This window comes from Leptopilina heterotoma, unplaced genomic scaffold (assembly GCF_015476425.1).
Source record: "Leptopilina heterotoma isolate Lh14 unplaced genomic scaffold, ASM1547642v1 Lhet_6, whole genome shotgun sequence".
NCBI lineage: Eukaryota > Metazoa > Arthropoda > Insecta > Hymenoptera > Figitidae > Leptopilina > Leptopilina heterotoma.
This window is the reverse complement of record NW_025111137.1, coordinates 272,625-298,942: the sequence shown is the minus strand read 5'-3', so window position 1 is coordinate 298,942 and position 26,318 is coordinate 272,625. Positions and strand designations below refer to the sequence as shown.

The following is a 26,318-nucleotide window of genomic DNA, read 5'->3' as shown; positions in this document are numbered from 1 at the left end:
ACTTCTTTCATTCATACATTTCAAGAGTCAACTCAAGAGTCGAGAGTCAGCTTTCTTTATGCTAATTGATTAAATAGTGTCAATTAAAGACCTTTTTCCAATTCAATTTGGTAATTACAGATTTGGTAAAGTCTCTTTCTCTTTAATTTCCCTCAGCGAAATTTTTAGTAAAATCAGCGATTTTACTAAAGGAGTATTCAGTTCAGTTAAAATATGGTATTCTTGCCACTAGAACATATCGGAAGGAAAAATTTCTTGCAAAATTTCTTGCTTATAAACGCTGGAAAGAAATGTATTTAATGCAAGGTAATTTAGTTTACGGTTATTTAGGTGATTTTTTAAATTTCATTATAACAGCATCCGGATATTTAGGAAATCCTACGGACGTCCTAAAGATTTCCGGTGAATAGGAAACAAGAATGCATCAGAAACTGTGGTGGATTTTTTGCACTACAAAATTGATAATAGTTTAAAGTTTAAACATCGTTTTGAAGGGTGAAAGGAAAGAGCAAATAATAACCATTGGTCCAGGAAAATTAGGATATTTCAAGGAATATCCTAATTTCCCCTGACAAAAGGATATCCCCAAAAAGGATATCCTGAATATCCGGATGCTATCTGGGAGTAAAGACGACCCTAAAATAAAAATTACACCCAATGGTTTACTGTGTGTTGTACAAGATATAAATATTTAGGAAAAAAAATATATTTTTTGTACAAAATTAAATTTGTTAGGAAAAAAAAAATATTAATAGACATTTTCTAATAAATGCTGTATATTCAGACGATAAACTACGTTGCTAATAAATAACTTCGAATTAGTTTTAATCTTGTTGAAGGAGGAAAAATGACTTTGCATACTGGTTAAAGCCAAATTCGGATTTAACCTGTGTTATCAATTTCTCTTTTCCTGAATTTACACTTAAGAATCAATGAATGAAGATTCTTTAATTCCTGATTCTGTCTCTCATTCACCATCACCAGGAATATCAGCACCATGATCCTAAATCAAGAACACCATTTCACCTCTCTCTTTCTCACCTGAATGGTGAACATTCATCACCCACGATGAATCTTCGGAAAACGATTTGTTCGCCACTATGGTAAATGAATGACGGTACATGCAAGTTTCTAACGGGTGATCAACTTGCGACAAGGTTGTAATAACATCAAGCAGGTGCCTCTTACTGATGATAGGCAATGTTACAACAACCATTCCTATATGTGATACTTGCTACCATCATGTATACCACTCATCTAGTATATTTGTGCCCATGGAGTCTTATGGAGCAGCAAGTCAGGTTGAGTCTGCAGAAGAGACAGGAGTGCGTTTGGTGAGGGGGCAAGCAAAGATTAAGAGAGAGGGGCTGCACGGATAGACCTTTCTCCTGTTCTTAAGACTGTCGAGTCTCGTCAGTTCTTACCGGAACACAGACCAAGTTACAAAGCATCCGAAGAAAGGTCGGTCACTGTTTTTTTTAATTATCGCGACAGTTCTTCACCGGTAAAAAATTTTTGTTTCTCTTACACACGAAAAAAGGATTTTTTCCTCATTAAATTCAATGTCTTTAGAGTGACTTTTCGGCAGTGAAGCCGAAAAATAAAACCACCACCACCCCATGGTGGAATTTTTTGTAAAACTTCCCCTCGTGATCGTTTAATGATAGTGTGTTTTGCTTCGTTTTTATATAAAGTGCAACAGTGGACAAATAATCAATTAGAAAAATTTTTACGAACAAGATAGAGATGGGTGCTGAGATGCGGCTACTTAGGTTTACCAAGTTACTCCTGTTGTTACTGATTGCCACAACGGTTCACACTAGGGACACTGAGGGTGAGTTTTGAATATTTGAATTCTCCCGCCAGTAAAGTTTCTTTTGTCTATTAATTTTCTTTCTAAAACAGTAGCAATTCCACCGATAATTGAACGTTTCGATTATTATCATTGTTTTACGATTTGGAAAAGTTTAGAGGAAAAATTAAGTAATCTAGCTTCGGGGTATTGTCGACTATTGAGAATTTGACGAGTGTTGTAAAGTTAATTGAAGAGCGATTATATTAACCTGTAGTTTACTCTGATTGGACTATTATATATCTATAATTTTCCATTTCTGTTCTCTGGACTTTTTTTCCTCTTTTTAATGCTTAATTCTCATTGATTCCTATTCATGTAATTTTGTTAACTATTCAGATTTCTCTTAATTTTTTGTAGGGGAGAAATTTTTTTTTGAATATTTGGTAAATTTTAATTAGATTAAAAATGGGCAGTCAAGAAAAATTTTTCTATATAGACGATTATTCTTTGATCACAGATTATCAATTTGAGACAAAAACGAATCAATTTGAAATGGTAATAGTAACAGAATGATGCTACCGATAACCTTAAGATATCTGTGGGTTGTTCATGGACAGTCCAGGGACAGCTGAGAATTATCCTAAGTTCTACTGACGAATGGTTGTCCCTAGGACGTCCTTTAGACATCCTGAGTGTCCGGATGCTGTTAGGATCGTTTCCTAACAGCATAGGAGATCCTAATATTCAGATATGACATTATTGGCATAACTTGGAAATTTTATCTCTAGGATGTGCTCAAGATATCCCAGGGACAACTGAAAAAAGTCCTAAATTTCATGGAGAAATAATTGACCCTTGAAGGTCCTTAGGATTTACATACTATTCGGATGCTTTTCGGATCATTCCCTAACAGAAAAAATTATTCCAGGTTATTCTACGGATGTCATTATCGGAATTTATGATATCTCCAGGTTGTCCTCAAGATATCCCAGGAATTTCCAGGGACAGCCGAGAAATTTCTTACGAATATCATAATTTCCGGATATCCTAACAAAGTCCAAAGGGTATCCTGAATATCCCGATGCTGTAAGGCTTCACTCCTATTCAACATAAACTGTTTCTATTTAATATAAATGGTTTATATTCAATATAAATTGTTTATATATCAATGATAGGTGTTTTGTCAATGAAAAGTGATATATGGCATTTACAGCAAGTAGTACAGTAGGATTTTAGAGTAAAATAAAAAGTAACGGTAAAAGTTATTATCTGAATGAAGCCTTATTTATGGATAATAAGAAGGCATAGAAATCGTCAGGGGTTTCTGTATGGGAGTATGTTGATCGATCGTTTATCTGAGTGCAGCTGTGTTACCGAGCGTAATGCAAACAAAATCGGTTTTTATCCACTTCCTCTAAAAGAAAGAGACTTCATAGACTTCCTTTTTGGAAAAATGAAACATTTTGTCGGGGCATTAAAGTCACTTCGACTCAGAGTCTGGTGCATTGATTTGCAGCTCGATTGTCCCGGTGTTGTTTTATTGCAATGCAGTGATCCCTTGCGCAAGGCCTTTTGTCCATTGGAGACAACTTGAGATTGGAATGGAAATCGAGCGGACAACGTTTCTCGGTCGAAAGTGCGCGCTCTGCGTATATTGACGGCACGTTAATTAGAGTTTGTACAGGTGCGCCTTCTCTCGATGTCGCTGAAACAATTTTCTCCCAAGGATTCCTGTCACGAAGGGTTGTGAAAGGAATTCCTCATCTACTATTTGAAATTTTTCATTAGAATTTTAAAAAAGCCAATCCATTTCCCAAAACTAATATCATACTATTGTATTACATTAGTTTTGGGATATGGATTAAGTTTTTTTGGTTCCTTAATTATTCTACCAAAAATATTGAATATTTTAAAACAAATTTTTCGAATTCCAAAAGAATATGTAAAAATATGTAAAAACACAACGAAGAAGAAATAAACCTGGATTTTTTTCCATAGTCATAAATTATGATGAACTGGAACATTTGAAATTCCTAATAAAAATCTATATAGTAGAAAGGGAAACATAGTGTAAAGTTGTAAAGCTCACAGTGAAATTATAGTAATCGAGCAGAGATGCATAAAAATTATTGCGTGAAGTACATATAATTATTGAGAGTTCTTTTCTTCATCTACACTCTGGAGCAATGATCGCATAATTCCATGCAAAAAGACGATGACTAACGATTGCTAATTATCGGTATAGCGTCAACTATTTGCCTTAATGCAAAACTTGGTTCTTGCACTGATCTCATTTTCACTTTGTCACCAGCAAAAAAATCTCCCACTCCTTTTCTTTCTAGCAATTAGAAATAATAGGGGAGAAAATATTTCCCAAAGTAGAAACAAATTCTTTGGTACTCCATGTTAGAAAACAAATTTTTTTTTTCATTACAAATTTTTACTTTAGGGAGTTTAGTATTAAAACGAAAAAAAAATCAAAATACTTGGTTCCAAGGTGATAAAAATTAGATTTTAATACGTCCCAGTTCAGGAAAAAATGTTTCTGAAAAAATGCAGTTTTTGTTTTGACAATATGCTACATAAATAGAAGGTGCTATCAAATTTTGTGAAACCAGTTGTTCAGAGAGGCAATAAAATAAGAGTGAATGGATCTTTACCGATTTCTGTGTATAAGCGTGCGAACTAAAGTTTTAATGTCCCACCTCTGTGGGAGAGAAGAAGAAAAGATCTTCTCTCACCTTGAAAACATTTAGAAAGGCATCAGTTTCGACCAATCTCACTATTCTCCTGATGAACACTCGATGAACATTCACTTTAATGACATCAATAAACAACATAGAATGGAAAATTAATATCCTAACATAATTTTTTTCCCGATTCAAAATTGCGATGTTTACATAAGTTTCAATAATTTTTTACTTTTACTTTTATATATAGAAACGATTCTTTGTAAAATTCTAAAACAAGAAAAAACTAAACTTATATGTTAATTGGAAGTGAAAAAAAAAATTGTGATTTTTCTTTTTGTAGGAAAAAAAATAAACCCCTATGGAAATACAACACCAATATTTTTATTTCACGTTATTTTATACATTCGGAGATAACACCAAGATATTTATACATATATACGTGTACGTGTTTCTGTAGTCAACAGGGGAAAGTCTCACAATTAATCAGGATCAAATGCATTGGCCTAATGAAAGTTTATAGTGGCGAGAAATTTTCCACACTCGATCAACTTTAGCGCGGATCTAGCATTTCGATTGCGAATCAACACACATAGATACAAACACAGAAGTTGTAAACTAATAGATGAAATGTTCCCATATGGAATAACTACTGCCAAGACTGGTCAACATGCCAATTTTCCAATCGTGATTATAAACAGTAATGAACAAGTGTTTTTTCATTTCTTTCTTTATTCTTTATGTCCTTTCATGGACAATTTGTTTCCTCTTTTTTCCATTTTTGATCATTTTTAACATCTTTGTAAGATATTTAATCTCTACAATAAATATATTTAGAGAAAAAAAAAATTTACCTCAACCTTCCCACATCTTGTGGGAAATATAATATAGGTCTTGCATAATAATGTTTACTGACTTTTCATTAGTTTTATGACTATAGTACTAGATACCATTGATGAAAATTATGACCCGTTTTTTTATGTTCTGTTTACCATATTGGTGTGTATTTTATTTTGTTGGGAAAAAATGACAAGATTAATGTTCTGAATATGACATGGTGATTTCGAAAATAAATTCTTTTTGATCGTTGGGTACAAATTGTTGACAAATTAATTATTGGTTTTCTTGGGGATAAAGTAGCCTAAGGTAGTTTATTATTATATTTTATTAGCCTTAAGCTGATTTTTTTTGGTATTCAGTACTTCCTTCGGTGACTTTCTAGATTAGAAATGAAGGTTTTATCACTTGTTGAAAAATACAGAAATAGAGATACCATTTATGGGAACGTAAATCGCAATAAATTTCCTAACATTTTGCATTGATTCGAATTGGGTTTTCTGCAACTCTTCAAACATACCTCTAGAAGTACTTCCGAAAATTTTAATTTTATTTTTCCTGTTGCCAAAAAACTGCTGCAAGAACCCAAAAAATACCTGTACTTACAGGAGTATTGATAACATTACCCCAAAATTGTATTTCTCCAATATCAATTGCAGATTTTCGATCATACAGGAAAGATCTTTTCGTAAATTTTCAGAATAGCAAGAAAGGTATGATCTTTAGTAAACTATGTAAATATTGTCACTAATTTTGTGCTGTTGAATCGAAAGCACTTGAACTTGCAGCAATATTGACAACATTACTCTAAATATGAATACTTTAGAAATATTAACAATATCTACTGACAATATTATTATTAATTATATTGACAATATTCCTTCAATTTGAGTATTATTCTTAGGAATATCGAAGAAATCTTACGAATATCAGAAGAAATTTCCAACTTGTAATGGTATACAGTTTTCCTCTCCCCAATCAATTTGAATAAACTTTCAAATCACTTTGTCAGTCCATTTGCGTAAAATGTCCACTTTCGTTTAGATTTTATACTCTAAAAGTCAATTAACCATGAGTTGTGTGTACATTTCTTATTTGAAAAACTGACAAAACATTACTACTACTACACATATAGAAAGTAAGAAAAACCACAAGGAATGTTTAAGGAAAATCATATTTGATATCCAAACAATTTCAAAGTCAAGTGCACCGTTTTTTTTCTGTATATGAAATTACTACTGAGGATTGTAATAAAAAAAGAGAGATATAATCGAAAGTTACATAGTGAACAACAACAAGAAGGATAAAATGAGTATATCCATAAACGTCTCCTCAGAGCGTGAACTGATTGCGGTGTATGCGCACAGGCATTAAAATCACTAGCGTGCTTCTTCCCTCTTCTTGCATAGTAACAAGGCAACAAGAATTAAAAAACAGGAATGCATTAATTTGTCAATAGTTATATACTTCTTAGTTATTATTACAGTCACGATAACTGCCTCTTTTTTATTATTTATTTTCACGATGGAAATTAACCTGTAATAATTCAGGATTTTCTCTATATCATATATTTGTTGCGCTTAAAATTATACCTCAGCCGCAATGAATTGATCACTTAACGTCTGTATAGTTTCTCCAATTGAAAATTTTTCTAGCACTTCTTTCTCTTGGAGAAAATTTTATTGGGTTTTTTAAACTATAATTTCTTTTTTTTCCTGAAACAGAAGGATATTTTTAATGTAGAAATAAGTAGTCTTGAATAAGTGGATAATGAAAGAATTAATTTGCAAATTAACTATTTTCAGCAGATTTTATTTTGTTGACAAACTTATTATTACCGTTGCTTCTGTTCTGAAGAAATTATTATTTACCTACTACAACAACTTGATTCTGTAATCATTTTTATATTTAATTTAACACTTCTTGCAAAATTTATTCCAGTTCCGAATTCAATGCTCAATCCTTTAGTTCTTTCAGAATTTATTGCAGTACTTCATCTAATATTTGATCTAAAACTATATTCATTCTTTATTCATTCAAAACCTAAAAGAAATGAAATCAGCAGTACTTTATAAAGAACATCGTTTAGAATGTATATCAATAGTTCATACCGTACAATATTCATTCCAATAATTAATTCACTACTTAATGCCCCAGTCAAACTAAAACTAAGTATTTGTTCCATTATTTAAGTAGGTACTTATAATCCGGAATATATTTTAGCATTTGTTCCAGAACTTAATCCAGTACTTTTATTAGAAATAATTTCAGGTCATAATCCAATTCTTAAAACTAAAACTTCTTTTAGTACTGATTTTAGCATTTCATCCAGCACTTAATGCAGTACGTAATGGAGTATTTAGAGGAGTACTTAATCCATAACTTAATGTAATACTTCTTTCAGAAATTATTCCACTATACTCAATCTAACACTTCGTCTAGAACTTGATTAAAATATTTTCAGTATAAAAAGTATTATATTTTGGTTCCTAATCCACTACTTGTTTTAGATATTATTTCTAGTATTGAATGCAGAACATGATTCAAAACTTCGTTCATTATTATTTTTATAGTCCTTAATAGAGTACTCTTGTTAGTAACCATTTCAGTATTTAATTCAGTGTTTAATCTATCACTTCCTTTAGTATTGATTGCAGTTATTAGTCCAGTACCGAATGCAGTATTTAATACAGTACTTAATTTACAACATAATCCAGTACTTAATCCATTACTTAATCTAAAACCTAATTCTTATCTGTTTTCAAGATTCATTTTAGTTCTCTACTTCTTGTTTATTTCTGTACTTCAATTAGAAGATGTTTCGGATTTTAATATCATTTTTTAATACAATCCTTCTTTCGGTATTAATTCCAGTGTATCCATAACTTTTTGTAGTATTCTATCCAGTACTTAATCCAGAACTAAATTTAAGGCATAGTCCGTTAATAATTTCAATCCTATATACAGACTCCTATTAGTAATTTTTGCAGAACTTAATTCAGTATTTAATTTATCATTTCTTTTGATATTGATTCTAGTACTTGAAACACTACCTAATCCAGTACTCTTTCAAGCATTTTGTTTCAGTTACTAAACTATTAAGTAATTTACAATTTGTTTCAGAATTTTTTCTAGACCCTAATTCAGTACTTACTGTAGAATTTATTTTGGTAGATAATCGCCTATTTTTTTCATACAGGTCCCAGTACATAATAAAGTAGTTAATCCAGTATTCTATTCGGCACTTAATAGAGTGCTTAATGCATTACTCCTTTAAGAATTTATTCCACTAATTAATCCAATATACAATCCAAACTTTCTTTCAGTAATGATTCCAAGATCTTAATCCAGCACTTGTTTTAGAATCTATTATGATACATACATATTCCACTACTTATTTTCGTATGATTTCCAGTAGTTAATCCACTATTCCTTAAAGTATTTATTTCACTACATAGTCCACTGTTTCATCCAGACCTATTTTCAGTATTTATTCCAGAACTTAATCCTGTAATTCTGTTAAAATTTATTTCAATATATAATTGAACCGCCGGATCGTAGAAGGGCATATAGCCCATTTGAATTACATTGGCTATATGCCCTTCTACGATCCGGCGGTTCAATTCATTTTTGGATTTATCACTTCTAGCATGATTGATATTCGTAGTTAATCGAGTTTGGAATCGAGTATTTAATGCAGTGCTTAATGCAGAGCTTACTTTAGTATTTAATACATTACTTAATGCAGTATTCTTTTGAGTATTTATTCCACTAATTGATCCAATATATAAACCAAATATTGATTCAGTAATGATTACAGATTTTAATCCAGCACTTGTTTTAGAATCTATTTGAGTACATAATACAGTACTTCTTTTCGTATGCATTCCAGTACTTAATCTAGTATTCTTTAAAGTATTTATTTCACTACTTAATCTACTATTTAATCTAATACTATCTTCAGTATTCAATCCAGAAGTAAATCCAATAATTCTTTCAAAATTTATTTCAGTAAATAGTCCAATTTTGAATCCATCACATCTTGCATGATTGATATTAATGTTTAATCGAGTTTGGAATGTAGTAATTAATGCAGTACTTAAAGTAATATTAAATGCAATACTTAATACAATAATTCTTTCAAGTATTTATTTCACTACTTAATCCAATATTTAATCAAAAACTTCTTTCAGTATTCATTCCTGAACTTAATCCAGTAATTCTTTCAGAATCTATTCTAGAACATAATCCATTTTTGATCCATCACTTCTTGCACTATTGATATTGGTGCTTAATAGAATTTGGAATTTGGTAGGTATTAATGCACAGTGTTTCTAAGAATATCAAATTAAGACAAAAAACGAATCAAAACACTTTTGATTTGTTTTTTGTCTCAATTTGATATCCTTAGAAAAACTGTGACCTTAATGAATGCAGTACTGTGTATTAAATTCAGTCTTTAATGTAGTATGTAGACTATTTATTGTAATACCTGATCCATAATTATACTTAAAACTTTTTTCAGAAGTCATTCTGGTCCTAAATTAAAGGCTTTATCCATAACTTTTTTTGAAATCAATTTAATTCGTAATTGTGTACTTAATCTAACACTAAATCTGTTACTTCGTTTAGAAATGATTTCAAAATATAAACTATTGTCTAAGTCAGAAAATCATCCAGTATTTAATCCAGAAGTTATTCCGCACTACTTTCTTTTAAGCTTTTTACGATTTTAATACTTGATTTATCAGTATTTTTAGCAAGTACGTAACCAAGCACTTATCCTAGTACAAAATCCGTAAAATTGTCCACACTACATGATAATGTTTGTTTTATTTCTTCAAGAATTTTTTTTTTTGCAGTTTTATAGACGAAATAAAACCCTAGTAGATTTTCCATTCGTCATGGCACGCGAACGTTTTACTTTTTCGGAAAACTTTCTCTATTAAAACTATATATATAAAAGAAACACTCAAAGGAACGCTCGTTGAGAGACATTTCAGTAATTATCGATAAAATCCGAGTACGGATAGAATTCCTTACGCGTCAAGCTTAATTTGCGGGTAAGTATGTCGTAATCGCACCTTGAATGGATCGCGGTCTTCTCGTATTTATATATAAAACATACACCAATACACAAGGTATACTCTATAAGTAAGTCTCTCTCTAAATCCGTTATAAGTATATACATTTTACTCGAAAGATGATCCTTTACCTCCATTTTGTATGGGGTACGTTTACACACATATACATACACAATATATGCACATACAGGGCAAACATATTAGTTGCTGTTAAAATATATGACTGGAAGCTCTTTAAACGTCTCGCATCCTTGTCAAGGTTGATCGTTTCGCACTTTAACGTCGCAACCTTTACTTGAGAAAGCATTTATCAACCATACAACAAACAAGTTATGCTAAATATTATTATTAAATTTTAGAAAAAAAACAGAATATATTTTACTACCGACATTTATTCAATGATATTTTTCTTTTTAAACTCCTCTTAGTAGATTTTTACTTACTATATATTCTTTATTATCCTCATCTTATTGTTATTTCAAAGATTTATTACCCCGAAGGAATAATGTATCATCAAAAAAGAAACGGTTACACACTATTAAACTGTTTATTTTCTCCTGTCATCTCTTTTTTCCTTAAAGAGAAAAAAAAGAAGAAAAACAACCGTTAAGTTTATAATCTCTCTTGAGGCTAACTAGATAGGTGTCAGGATGATAATAATAGAATAAACAAATCAAGGTGACAAAATTTACACAAACACGTTGTTTGAAAAATATTCATTAAATTCAGGAATTTCATGAAAAATTAATTCAGACGGGATTTTTTTTTCCTAATTGAATATCTAAACCTGATTTTTGTAGAATTTTTAGAATTTAGAAATACTTTGATCTTTGAAAAATTGAAAATAAATTTTTTTGCTTCTTTAGAATTATGAAGTTGGGATTTTTTGTTTGAAAACTCGGTGCGTGTACATTATGCATAACAGTGAACATGGAAAATGTGCATATATATATGTAAACTCATCGAGATGTAGATACATTTGGAACATCTAACTATATATAGTATAGAAATAGAAATATAGATCTTGAATATCAGTTCAATGCACTGCGAAGTTCCTTCCTGGAACGAATTTATAATAGTATAAAGGGCACATGAACATATACAGACAATACAACTGTATAATCATTTTGCGAAAAGATTTGAAATTCTTTCTGATATTCCATTTTCTCTTGTACTCATCACGTACTAGCACTTTAGGTTGAATATTACTTTCAAGCTGAACTTATTCTTTAATATTATTGTTTAAAACCAATTAACTTGTAAGCTTGCAGGAAACTTGCAGGGTAAGTTTGGTTATAGCAAACTTTTTACAAAGAACCTATTTCTGAATATTTGTATTAAAACCTAATAAAACTGGTTAGCTTGAAGAAATCTTGCATTGTAAGTTTGATTATAGCAAACTTTTTACTACAAACATATTTCTTAATGTTTTTATTAAAACCCATGTAATTAACTCGTAAGCTTGGTGAAAACTTACAGTAAATATAGCACGATATCTTGAAAACTTTCGCACTCCACTGCAATTTCAAGGGAAATTTTCTTAAAATCTTTATGATTATAATTATTTGATTATTCATTATTATATTATTATTATATATATTATTGATTTTGTGATGATTTATGATTATTTATTTTTATGATTCCCTATAAAATCTTTTTAGTAAGGAAGCTTTTGGAATCTTCCAATAAAAGGTTCATTTTCTTACTATTCCGTAACAAATGAAATTAATTTTTTATTACATATAGTAATGAACAAAATTGAGGGTCCCTATTAAAGAACCGGTTATAAGTTTTTGAGACTCAAAATTCTCGACCTCTAAATAAAAATAGTATATTAAGCAACAAGAGGAGAAATTGGCTGCCTTTATTCTCGTGTTACTTACGATATTTTTTATTCCTAATGCACAAAAGCGGCGATTTCAGATAGCAGACGACAGGGAGTAAAAGTCATTCACTTGTTCGATTTGTATGAAAATGGCGGCCGATTTCTCCCTTGGGCAAGAAAAATGCATGTGAACAGCTAATTTTCTTGCCCTTGGGAGAACATGGCCGCCATTTTCATACGGTCGAAGAAATGAATGACTTTCCTCCCTGTCGGCTGCTATCAGAAAGCGCCGTTTTTGTGCATGTGGGATAAAAAAGAATTTAAAATTTTAATTTCTTGAAAACATTTTGTATTGGTTTATACCAATACAAGATTACCCAAATGTTTCTCAAAAAATTGGGATTAAAAACAGTTTAATTTTTGATTTACAGGGCAAAGATTTCGAGCTTAAAAAAATTATAACCGGTTTTTTGATTGGGACCCTCAATTTTAAAAAATACTTAAAAAAATTCAGCAACGGATATGTCATTATATTCTATGACGTCCTGGTCATATCAGGAAATTAGGATATCCACAAGATGTTCTCCAGATATCCATGGACGTCTTTGGATCATCCTACGAATATCATAATTTCCAGATATCTTTAGGACGTTCGTAGAATATTCTAAATATTCGGAAACTGCTGGGAAACCTTTTGGTGGAAGATTCAAAGAACCTGCACTAACAGTTACCCACAGTTTCCATTTAAAAGATCTTACAGAGAAACTTTCTGGAAGCCTCGAGGATTTTAATTAGGAGGGACAACAAGGAGGTTACTTAGGAAGGAACCTCAATTTTGGAATATTTGCTTTAGAAATTCGGAAAAGATGAATAAATGTTGACGATATGGAGAATGGCGATTATAAACTCACCTAATCGTTCTTCTTAAAAGGTGCTTATTGAAAATGCCTTCGAGGCGATCAAAGTGAAACCACCTCGAGACACGAAACGTGCAACTCGATTTCTCTGCGGGAATAATCATGATGCGGCAGACTTATATACATACATATATATACACTCATCGACTTCACAATGGATTACAAACTTTTTCGAAAGTTAAACACGATTTAAGATTTGATGATGACCCGCGCGAATCTTCTCGTGATTGGAGTATATATACAATGAAGACTTATCTGGCATAATGGGGCGTTTATCATCAGAACTGTGAAATTCAAAATTAATGTCAAGATGAGTGTAATATCGTCACTTTATCTTTTTTATTTGTATCTTTATTGTGATACATGAAGTGACTTTTTTAAACATATCTTATAGTATCCAGGGGCTCAATTATTCCCTAGGTATTTAGAAAGAATTCCATTTAATCTTTTTTGGATTTTTTTTTGTTTTTCGTTTATTTATTCTTGTGGTTTGGATTGTTTGGGGCTCTTTGCATATATTTTCGAAATAGTTATCGTGTAGGTGGTTTACAACGGTAGCGGTTATCGTAATAACAATTATTTAGCAGTGACTACCATTGAAAACATTACTTCGGTAATGGTTACAGTATAAACCGCTATAACGGTAGTGGTTATGATAAAAATCTCTACAACGGTCGTGGTTACAGTAGAAACCTCTACAACGGTAGTAATTGCCATAGAAAAAATGGTACTGGACACCACAAAAGTTTTAACCGTAACAACTACCGTAAAAAAAATTGTAAAGCTAATGGTTGTCGCAATAAATATGCTGACGGTACGGTTACCATAGAAAAAAGAACAATGGTAACCAATGCCGTAGAAAAAATTACAAACAGTAGAGGTTACCATAGACATTATGGTAATACATCAACCAAGATTTTAACCGTAGTGATTACCGTGGAAAAAGTTATAAAGGTTGCAGTTACCACAATTTAATGCTTGCGGTTACTATAATTACGATTCTTAGTTTGTGGTTGCCATGGAAGAAATTACAACGGTAGCGGTTACCATAGAAAACTATACTTTGGTAGAGGTTATTGTAGAAAACTTTATAACGGTAGCAGTTGACATAGAAAGTATGGTACTGGATACCACTACAAAAGTTTCAACCATAACGGTTGCCGTAATAATTTTAATGCTACCACTTATCATAATAAATATTTTGACAGTAACGGTTACAATTATTAGTTTGTGGTTACCATGGAAAAAATTACAACGGTTAATATAAACATTATGGTAATACAACAACAAAGATTTTGACGGTAGTGGTTACTGTGGAAAAAATTATGATGGTAGCGGTTACCATACAGAACGTGATGTCGGTACCGATTTGACCCCATATATTTTGACGGTAGCTGTTAATACGGTAATGGTTGCTATAGGAAACGATACTACGGTCCGGCTACTGGTAACCATTATTACCGTACTGGTTATCATATCAACCCCCATCGAAGGAAATTCTCCACTAAGTCCAAAAATTCTGCATTACTATTATTTATTATTATTAAATAAATACACATTCAATATTATTTTAAAATTAAAAATCTCAATCATTATCAAAGAAACAATTCCACCACTCTTAAACAGTAGTATTATCTATGCAACATCTATTGAAAGGAATAATTAATTGTAAAACACAAACTTGGTACTTACCTGTTTGGTGTACCAATTAGTAACCGCTAAACAAGAATGAGGAAGAAGATATATTTTATTCTTATTTTTCTTCAAATTAGATTTCTATATGCACAATCTTTGTCGATGTAAAATGGTAACAAATTCGCATCTATTTACTTATATGTTGCATGACTTGTATTTCCATTCAATAGTTCATTTTCCTCTTCAGTGTTAGCTTTACTTTACCTTTATAGTTTCAGGGTTCGAAGCATATGTTACTTTCTAATTATATAATTGGCAGAGGCATTTATACCATCCAGTATAAAAGTCTTTTTTTTGAAAGATCTCTATAAAAGATAATTTACGACATACATTAATAAATTAAAGAATCTAACATCTTTAATTTTTTTTACGTAATTTATTTTTTCCTTTCTAAATATAAACCAATTAATTAAAAAATAATTATTGAAAATAGGTAAATATTTTCTTTCAAGAAACTTCGAGAAAATAGGTATTGTCAAAAAAAAAAGGGAAAAATGAAAAATAAAATTTTACAACTACTAGTTACGAATGTACTTAAAAAGTAAATATAACAATTTTGTGGTTAAAATTGAAAGGGAAAATTGTGTGGTAGAAATAATTTTCAAGTTATAATTTGTGTCAGTTATAATTGGTAGAAATTAATTTTTAAAAATTCTGGGTAATAAATACTTTTTTTATTTTAATTACAGTGATTAGATATTTATTTCTTTTGTTCGATAATTTTTTTTTCTTGGAAAGGTCAAAACTAATTGTTGAAAGATTGATTTTTGATTTTCTTTCTCTATATCTCTCTCTCTCTTTGTGTGTGGTTCAATTAAAATAACCGTCATACACCTTGCGGTTCGCCCCCCTTTTCTGATTCTTTCTCTTGAGAGTTAAAGCCGGACATTATAACTTTCTCCGCAAACAGGGCCAGACTCCCTGGCCTCCTGTTCTCGCAGTCACGATGACCTGTCTGCAGGTGCCGCGCTGTACTTAAGATGATTCCCTCCCCTCTCATACATTCTGCATTCCACACGCATTTAATTTATTCACAATTTTCTCGAAAAAAATTAAAAAACCAGTCTTGAACTGAAATCTCTTTACTATTAATATAACTAGAAAATTAAAATAATTTTCTTCCTTTCTGTTAAGTAAAAATATTTTCATTTATATTGTCAAATATTTTCTCATCTGTCACTTTTCCTTTCGCTTTTTTTAAAATACGTTATTTCGTAATTAAAATGAAAACGAAAAATAAGAATCTGAATGCAATTACAGAAATTGAGTTTCTAGAAATGGAATTCAAAATTTATGACAGTGAAAAACTTTATGTAAATGGAATTTAATTTAAAATTCAAAAAGACGAAGATATTTTCTAAGTGGAATTTTTATCCAGTGGGGAAATTAAGATAAGAATATAAAAGTTGATCCATTTTTTGTGTTCGATTAAAAGAGAAAGTTTTTGGGACGCGGTTTATGAGGAAGTTACAAAGATGTTGCATGGAGAGGAATTTAAACTAATTTTTACTATATTTATCAAGTAAACAGCATTTATGTCGATTTGAACTTATTTCCTGAGTTATAATTTTAGGTACTAATTTCTAAATCTACTATTAGTATTATTTACTATAATTATTACAATACAATCTATACAGTTTATTTTTATTTACTTTTTATATTAACTGCATTTATTTGATAATAATATTTTATTTACTGTATTTGTTATCATTATTTATTTAATTCAATTATTATTAACTTTTTTTTACATTTTTTACTCATTTACTATTTACTCTCCTACACTGAAAAAAGAGAGTTAAATTTTAACTATCATCCCCAGGGGATTCTATAAAAGTCGCATTGGGGAGTTAATGCCAGGGGAGTTAAATAAAAAGAGTTAAAACTTTACACCCAAACGCTTACTCCCCAAGGAAAAAATAACTCGCGCGGGTGTTGATGAAGGGAGTTAGTAGGAGTTAGTAAATTAACTCTCTTTTGGAGTTGATTTTTAACTCGAAAAATTTCACTCCCAACTCCCGAATCCGTTAACTCCCTAAATTTTTTACAGTGTAGTTTTTACTGTATTTCTTTATTGTACTATTTACTATACTATTAACAGTATTATTTATTGTAATATTTACTATACTGTTTACAGTACTATTTACTATACTTTTTACAGTATTATTCATTGAACTATTTACTATATTATTTACTGTACTATTTATTATAATAAATAGTATAATAAATATAGTATTTAATTACTCTACTATTTACTACTACTATTTTATCTTGTATTTGCTATGTACTACTATTTACTATTATCTTGTGCTGCTAACTTGAATACTACACTATTCATTATTCTACTTACTTGTTTATTTGATAAAGGTAGGTAATATTTACTATTTACAAATTTTAATAAAAATTAGTAAACAGTGACAGTAATATTAAAATATAATAAAATTAAACTACTTACTGTTAGAATATACATATATATATATACTACATTTTTTGCTGACTTGATAATTAAATATTTAAAATCGTAAAAATTAGTAATTAGTACATTATAAAAGTATTAATAAAATATAGTACCTAAATAAATCAGTAAAAATGTTTAATTATCAAATATGTGAACAGTACTTTGCAGACATAGTAAAATTTACCATCCGGAAGTAGTACAAAAAATTTTCAATTCCAGAAGGCATTTATTTTACATTGTATCTAGCGGAGAAGTTGCTTTATATTTTTTTACTATGAACAATATACGGAAATTCGTGTTGTGACCGATATAAATAATAATCTAATAAATTTTTCCATGTGAAGATTGTAATCGATTTTATAACTTCATTTTGCGATTTTATCTTCTGTGTGTATAAGCAAAGTAGATAGAATCTTCTCTGTACTTGTATATATATTCATAGCGTGCGTGGCTACGCAATTTTTTTTCCACACGACATCGGAAACAAGTTCATATAATAGATTGTTCACAATGATGCTGTAGGCAAACAAGTAAATCCTTAAATTACTTCCACTAAGGGAGTTATCCATTTTGTGTCAAGTATCTCCCTTTGTTCCATTTCTTCTTCATCTTTATCTTTTACTTTTTCATTTTCTTCTCTTCCTTAAAAAAATCGTATTAAAATTGTAGTATTTGTAATTTTTCCTTTATTTTTCTTCCTCTGCTTCTTCGATTTCGTTTTCTTCTTTACATCCGAAAAAAAATTCGTAACAACTAATTTTTGTAAATTGGTAATATTTCCCGTATTTCATAATTCGATATGCCCCAATTTTTTTTCTATTAGAAGAAAAAATAACCGGTTTTGCGTACAAGAATCCTTTCACTTTTATTTCTCGGATCTTTGAAAGCATCTTCTGTCTAATAGGATTTATAGAGATGTATCTAATGAATTATTTTTTTGGCTTTTTTTTTTTTTTTTTTTTTTTTTTTTTTTGAAACGCAAAGTTTCCATTTAGAAATCGAGAAATCTTCTCTATATGGCTTTTGAGGGAAGGCAACGGGGTTCTAATAAATTATCGTATACGGGGTGAAATCGACATTAAAGAGTAGCACTGGCGTTATATCTAGTCGTTTATATATAAACGTGCGTTATTTATTGCAAAAACTTTCAGGATAATATTATATATATGTATATATATCTGCGTGGGAAGGAATATATCCAAGGACATGTTGAAAACTTTACAATCAGATAAATAAGTAGCATTTATAAGTCAATGTCGTAAAAATGTCACTTCTAGCATCATCATTCTTCAAAGTTTGTTTCTATAATTTTTAATGTGTTTTATTTTTTTTCATTTTTTTATTTCATTGTTTTCATGGTTTTCATTGTTTTTTATTGTTCTTTAATATTGCTCTCTAAATTATTTTTTCTTAAAATTTTTCTGTCAGTTTCTTCTGCTTTCTTAATATAAAAAGAAATTAAAAGCTTATTATTTTTTCTCATAATTCCGAACTTTATTAAATAAATTTTCTAATTATGAGTTAAGGCCACATGACAACTTTCTTATCGCGCAGTATTTAATAACTAAATATAGTTTCGTAATTATCACTATCATAGGTTTCTACTTCCTGAAAAAATTGTATATTTATCTAGTATTACCTTTTTGAGAGATTACCTAAAAGAGAACGTCAATTATTATGTGAAAAAAATAAATAAAGTAACCTTTACTATACTTTTATGATAAAATATTAATGATTTCAGTATTTTACTCTGAAAGTTCTGAATTATTTTTTTCTAGTAAAAAATATACAGAATAGATTTTTTAATAATAAAAACCGTGCATTAACTTAAATACTAAAAATCTAAATTGCAAGAAATGGAAAGAATTTCCGAGGAACCTTTCAGTACAAAAATTGTACATAGTAGGAGAAATCAATTAGGAGAAATCAAGAATCTATTGACGATTAGTCATTATCAATTCCTGATTTTCTAATAGTTTCGTTTAATGCTAGAAAACACGAGACTCGTTTTATCTTTTGGTCTTTACAAAACAAAGATAGGACAATCTTCGCAGTCAAGGTGCTTCAAGGTCTTTAAGTTTGATTTGTTCCATTGGAGGAATTTCTCCTGACCCAAGTCACGAGATGCTTTAGGGGTCAGCCATCTACTGGCACGCGCTCATCGACCATTATCATAGTCACAGAATCATACACATATAATTCTCCTCTCGAGTTTATTTACATTCTATGCGGCAACTTTCTTATATCGCCCCAAGTGTTCTTATTTGCACACAGACCTTCACAACCGACATCAGATTACATTGAAACTTTATTATCCCCCCGCTTGATATTGAGAAAAAAAATATGTCCTTCAGTCTTTGGTTAAAGTTCCTCAAAAAAAAAATTGCCCAAGGCAATTTCCTCAGTTCATCACTGAATAAGAATGTCGATAATTATAACGACATTCTTATTTTATTGGAAAAGATGAGCAAGACTTTAGAATCTAACGGGAATGCGGAATTGACCAAGACCACTCTGTGTTTCTGCACTGTGCGGTGTATAACAATTGTTTTGTGTCAGTATAAACCTGGGGAGAGAGAGAGATATTTTCATTATTTCGATGTTTAAATTCCCAAAGAATTAACGGATTTACATTAAGTTGCGGCATGGGGTAATTAATGTTATTCTCACACTTGGAAGGAACTTTCCTTAAATGGTATTGTTGTAAGGAGCTGATGCAATTTGATGTAGTAAATAAATACAAACGGGTTCTTGTGTTATCAAAGGTCATCTTCGGATATTCTTGTTGTTAAATCTTTATCACTGCTGACAAAGTTTTAGTTATTCGAAAACGGTTTTCAGTTGTGAATCTTCTGAATTTGATTCTAACAACTATTTGGAGCACTATTAGCAGTGGACGGTTTTGGAAAATATTTTTCATGAGGGTGCTGTAATTTTGTTGATCGCTTATTTGCGAGGGGTTTTTCACTTCCGAATCAGCCTGCTCTACAAGGACGTTAGACTACAGTATTTAATACTGCAGTAATATTAATACTACACTATTTGCGTTAACTCGCACTATTGATACTATTTGCACACTGATTAATTACTGTCATTTCAGAATTCATTACGTTAACTCGCACTATTGACACTATTCGGACACTGTTTAATTACTGTCATTTCAGAAATAATTCTTTATTCGTATGATTTCAAACATTATACCTGCATGATTCGGAAGTGAAATACCCCTCGCTTATTTGGGTTGTAATCAAAACTTTGGAATTTAATTTTAACTTCTGTTTGGAGCAGTATTAGCAGTAGCCTCTTTTGGAGAATTATCTTTTTATTAGGATACTGTAATTGTTTTTGTTGATCCCTTATTTGGGTTGAAAACCAAATGGTTATTAAAAATACGTCCACAGAGTTTTGAGGTTTGTAAGAAAATTTACAATCAGAAGAAAAGGTTAAGCACCTTCTTGATACATCATCTGTTTTGGAAATAGTTATCCTAAGTTTCGGAAATATGGAGTTCGGAATATGGAAGACCAAAAATACATCATAGCCTCTTTAGAAGATCTCCTTTTTTATTTGGGTGCTGGAATAATTTTGTTGTTCTCTTTTACTTCCTTGTGGAGGAAGCTTTGTTGTAGGTTGTAATCAAAACGATGATTAAAAATACGTGTATTAGGTGTCAAAGTTTAGAGGAAAATTTACAATTAGAAAAATTTTAAACATCTTCTGGATGCAACATCTATTTTGGAAATTGTTTTCCTAGGTTTTGCAAAAGTTACATCTAGTACGGAAAGTGAAAGACCACAATACAATTTGGCAAAACATGCGTAAAGTGCTGAATAATTAAGAACGCAAACAACCATATAAAAAGGTGAAACCGAAAACTAAAGGATCTTCTACTAACAGACCTAAACAACTCCTCCCTTTTGATGTCTGTTTTCAGCATTTCCTTGCAGGATTTCTAGGTTTGACTGGTTTTCTAGGTCCGTTTAAGGTTTAAGGTCGTTTAAGAAATGCATCAAAAATCCTCCATAGCCGCAGGTGCAACGTGCGTTATTTCCGACTCGTACGTTACCATCCTTGAAAAGGATTATTTGGATAAAGTGTTCAGAGAACTGTATATAGACGATGTTGTTGTATACCATGTGTTACAATACATATAGCAAAGAACGCGCGTACACAACACAACATATCTTGGGGAGTAATCTAACTGTAATTCTCGTTGTGCACGAGTTAGAAACATGTTGGTGCGAGGAGGTCGATCCAAATACGAAATGACATAATTGTCGATTGAGTATATATACGAATTTAGAACATAAGAACAACTAGTCGCTCCACACATGAATTCCTGTTTTCCTAACACGTAGATACAGTTGGAAAAATATTCTCCTCTATTTGTGTATATAGATGTATATGTACCACACTATATATATATATATATATATATATATATATACAAAATATTAATCTTGCTAATAAATTGTCTATGGAACGCTTACTGGAAATTACTCCCGGGTTCTAAATAATGGGCGTGCGCACAACGATTATTGCCCGTCGAAAATTAAAGAGAAGGTGAACTGGAAGTGCATACTTCAAATAAGAAATGCACTCCTTATTATCGAGGAGGTTACTCTTTCATGTTGCGTGCTTCGTATATACAAGGTATGATTTAATATGTGATAAAATAGCAAACTTCTTGGATTATAAAATTGTTCGCTACACTTGGCGGAAATGTGATTAACACGATAATTTGATTATAAATTTTTTCTACTGTTATTTCCTAAATTTTTTTGTTTTCCGGTTTGGAGAACCTCTTTTCTCTAGTTTCGCTAAAAACGAAAAAAGTGATTTTCGGGTCAAGTTGTGTACCGAATGATCCATGATGACTTTATGGAACTGTAATTAAAAGGTAAATCAATTATAGTTTGAAAATGAACTACGCTTGTGTTGTAATTTATTGACAGTTGTTTGTGAACCTACTGCATGCAAACTAGTTAAATAGTTAGCGGAAGTTTCAACTACAGTCTTAACGAATGAATGCATAAGGAATGTAATAAGACTATTAATTTCTTTTATGGTGCATTATAACCATTGATCATTGTTGATCTTCATTTAGCAATCCACGAAGGAAAAACAAATACGTTTTATGAGTAACGGTAAATACGCGTGTGCCACAATTCAACTAAATTTTCGATACAAAATTCCCTAATGGCAAAGGACGTGGTGATCACATCTGGAAATTAGAGTTTCCTACGATCCAGGAGAGACGTTCTTCGATTACCAAAAACGTAAAATATCCAGAACATCTGAATGCTCGGTTTGAGAGAAAATTACCAATTTCGTAATCTGGATTAAATGGATAAATTTTACAACCTCTACAATAGTAGAGATTGTGACACTATACAAACACTATAAATATTGAAATAAATTTAGAATTCGGATTGAATTCGAAAGTTAGAACATGTAAAATTGACGAAGCGGGGATTTATTTTGTGAAATAGAAATGGGAATTTACTTTAATAGGAAGCACTCTCGTGGGAGTTTGAAGATGCGAAGCGCCGCTTGCTTTCAGTGAAACGGTTTCCTGAGATCGATGAATAGAAAATTTACATACGGGACTTTGGATAAAGAGGATAATCATTTTGCGTTCGAATCGAGGAGTCTTTGAAGATCGGTACCGAGAACAAGTCGGTCCGCTCGAGCAACCCGGTTGGCTTTAATCTAACTGTATCTCTTTATGGATTCGTCGACCAACCGGTGTCCAGTGTCTAACACTATATTTCTGCTTCACTTATCAGTCCTGTAAATTATTTTGCTTCCAATTGCCCCCATTTGGGATGGATTTGATTCTAATTTTTCCGGATTGACCCCAATTGTACCGGATTGATGAAAATTTAAAAAAAAAAGTTTTGGGAGTTTTTTTGGAATTATTTATAATCCGGATTGGTCATTTGGGCAAGAGTCAAGAAGAAAATTCGGATTTTTATGGTATTTGGATGATCTTCTCACTAGGATTCGGAATTTTCCTTGACGAAATTAATTACTTGGTATTCTTGATATTTAGGATAGACATTCACCTACACGGAAGCAAAATCTGGTCTGTTATAGTCCATGGCCGAACTGGTGAACCAGTTTAACTTGGTATCGGTTATTACATTAGGATTGAACGATAAGTTGACTAGTTTCCAAAAGGGCATCCTGTTTCAAGAAACGCTCGTGTCGTTCTCCATACAGGAAAAGACAGATTTCTTAATCACTCCAGGTCTTGTCGGGACTAGATTTAATTTTACCACCCATAGCACTATTAATTGTTCTCCTACGCAAATATTTTCCAACTCGAAATATTCAAATAATCCTCTTGCCATTTTCTAGTTTTCTTCGATTCATATACCGACAAATGGTGATTTTTCTTTTGTTCTACAAAAATTCCCTCAAACTCTTCCAATTAAAATTAAATAATCAAAGAGGTGTTATAATGAATGAAAATCCGCGACCAATGTCGTTCAAGTGTTTTTCGTATCAAGTCACCTCATCTCTCTCTCACGCAGAGGGAATGAATCTCGAGCATAGCAATCCTAAGCTCGTTACATGGAGTGAGAACGGGGCCAAAATGTTAACTACTTCCCAGACGCAGTAGTGTTTCTAGAGTCTAACTATTTCCCACCAAGTGATGAAGGCCCTTTTCCAGATTCTGTATAGACAAATACTACATACAATGATGATAACAGTTAGAGCAATTCATTTCAAGTTAGACTATATTTTATTGACAATTTAAAAATAAACGCAAAAGCATCTTCGTTATAATTCAGGAAATTGAAGGCGAAGAAAAATTACACCAATATAGCAAAGTGCTAAGTGCTCTATAATGATCACTAGATAAAATTTTTACCATCATCATTAATTTCCCCTCTAAGATTGGAATGCAAAACTTGGTTTTGATACGAGCAATAAAAAAGGATTTGGAAATTTTTTCAAAGCAAAACGGTAAAGATGATTGCGTGTTATAAATCATGGAATTGAATTAACTTTATTTTATAATAATGAGGGATTGAAGAGTTAGCAATGATATTTTTGAAATCAAACTTTTGGAATCTTGGATTAAAATGTAGTTTTTTTGTATCTGGATATTATTGTTGTAACGATTTCTGGACGTGTTAATCGACCTACTAAGTGAAAGCATTGCAAAACTCCAAAGGAGACTTTAAAATGTTCAATGGAGAATGACGTATGTGATAAACCTGTTTCTATATGTGTTCGCGTAGGCGCTCGCGAATGCCGCCGTATATACCATACTTACGGATCTGCGAAGGAACCGCTATGCGTTTAGCAGGCGCGTGTCCGCATTTGCTGGGAAAAGAATTGAGACCCGTTTCCTGTTAAAAATAACATTCAGTAACATTTTTCTATTTTACAGATCAGGAGTAATTATTAGGTCTTCTATCTGCAAGAATTGGAAAAATTTCCTTTCTTCGATATTCCTAACTTAAGCAATAAATATAAATTAATTATAAATATAATAAAGCCAAATTTTTATATTTTACATATCAGGAATAATTATTACACAGAAAAAAGTGAGTGTTATTTTAACACTGAATTCGGTGTTAAAAGTGTCTGCATCAAACTTTAGCTCGCAAGTGTTATTTTAACACCGAAAATAAGGTAAATTTTCTATTATAGAAAATTTATCCTCACTAAAATTACCCTACCAAAATTTACCCGCATCAAAAACAACACTCGCTTTTCTCTGTGTAGTTCAATTTGCAAGAATTGGAAAATTTCCCCTTCCTCAATATTCCTAACTAAATGATTCCTAAATCATCATTTTTTTCGGTCTTGTTTAATTAATGAATAAAAATTAATAAATAAACAATTTTGTTGAATTTTATACCTGAAAGCTGTTAAGGAAAAACGGCAACTAAAAGAAATGCTACCCAGTTTCAGTTTTAGCTAAGCTCGAGTAAAGTTTTAAGTAGAGGTTTCTTCTAATTATTCCTCTAAAACGGAAGTTTTACACTTTTTCTTCTGTCGCCGATATAATTTACAAAATGGTAGAAATATTTTTTCCATTAATATAATTCAGTTTTTTTTTGTAATCAACCAGGAATTCCAAGGCATGGTTTGCAACATTCAGGAAGACTGCCGGCGAGTGATTATAGTTTTAATGAATGCTTGTCATCGTTTACGATTTGGTGGGTACAGTTAAGATGTAGCAGTGAATTTAGGTCGTAAACTCACAGAACTGTTAAAGACAGAAAAAAACGCCTACGACTTTTTCTTATTTACTTTACTTTGCTTCTTCCTTTTCCCCCTCTCCTCCCAAAAAAGGAAGGAAAAATAGTCTACGAAATAAAATCAGAATCCTACAATTTTCAGTTATTAGGATGAAATTTTCATTAAATAACGTAATCCTAATTATGATAATTATTAGCATCATCATTATTATCAGCAGTTGCAGAAGTACAATATCAACGTTCTAAATGGAAAAATTTGCAAAAATCATGGTAATGTTTAGACAATGTTGGTCTAATTCTGCAATTTTAGATGCTATATTAAGTCTGAATGTTTAATTCGGAGGAATATTTTATTTGAAAATTCTCTGGTTTGATAAAGACTAAAAATACCAGAAGACCATTATAATGAAGGTGATTGTGGTTACTATTAAGAGGACACTGATTGTACATCAAAGTAAAGCTAAAAAGTTGATATACTGATTAACAAGATATTATTATTTCTAGTGGTACAAATTTAATCAGAATTGTTTAAAGTTTATCATCACTATCATCATAATTATCACTATTATCATCACTAGTAGTAGAAGTAGCGTCAAAATATCAACATCCATAATAACGACTATGGTTAGAATCAAGAGGGTACTGGTCGCACATCAAAGTAAAGCTAAGAAGTTGTTACTGATTAAAAAAATATTATTATTTATAATAGTACAAATTTAATCATGATGGTTAAAAGTTTGTTATCATTATAATTATCATCAGTAGTAGCAGCAACAGCAAAATAGCAACATACATAAT

The 26,318-nt window shown here is 31.1% G+C and overlaps 1 protein-coding gene across 4 annotated transcripts in view; it reads left to right on the top strand.

Moving 5' to 3' along the window:
- The first annotated feature begins 1,368 nt into the window (after window positions 1-1,368).
- The window catches only part of LOC122509106, an 83,501-nt gene continuing 58,551 nt past the window's right edge, over window positions 1,369-26,318 (top strand). For 3 of the 4 annotated variants that reach the window (XM_043622890.1, XM_043622889.1, XM_043622888.1), the window contains exon 1: window positions 1,369-1,834. In XM_043622890.1, the coding sequence (XP_043478825.1) occupies window positions 1,747-1,834 (88 nt within the window). In that variant the 5' untranslated portion in view covers window positions 1,369-1,746. The remainder of the gene's footprint in view (window positions 1,835-26,318) is intronic. The other variant, XM_043622887.1, reaches the window with a different exon arrangement.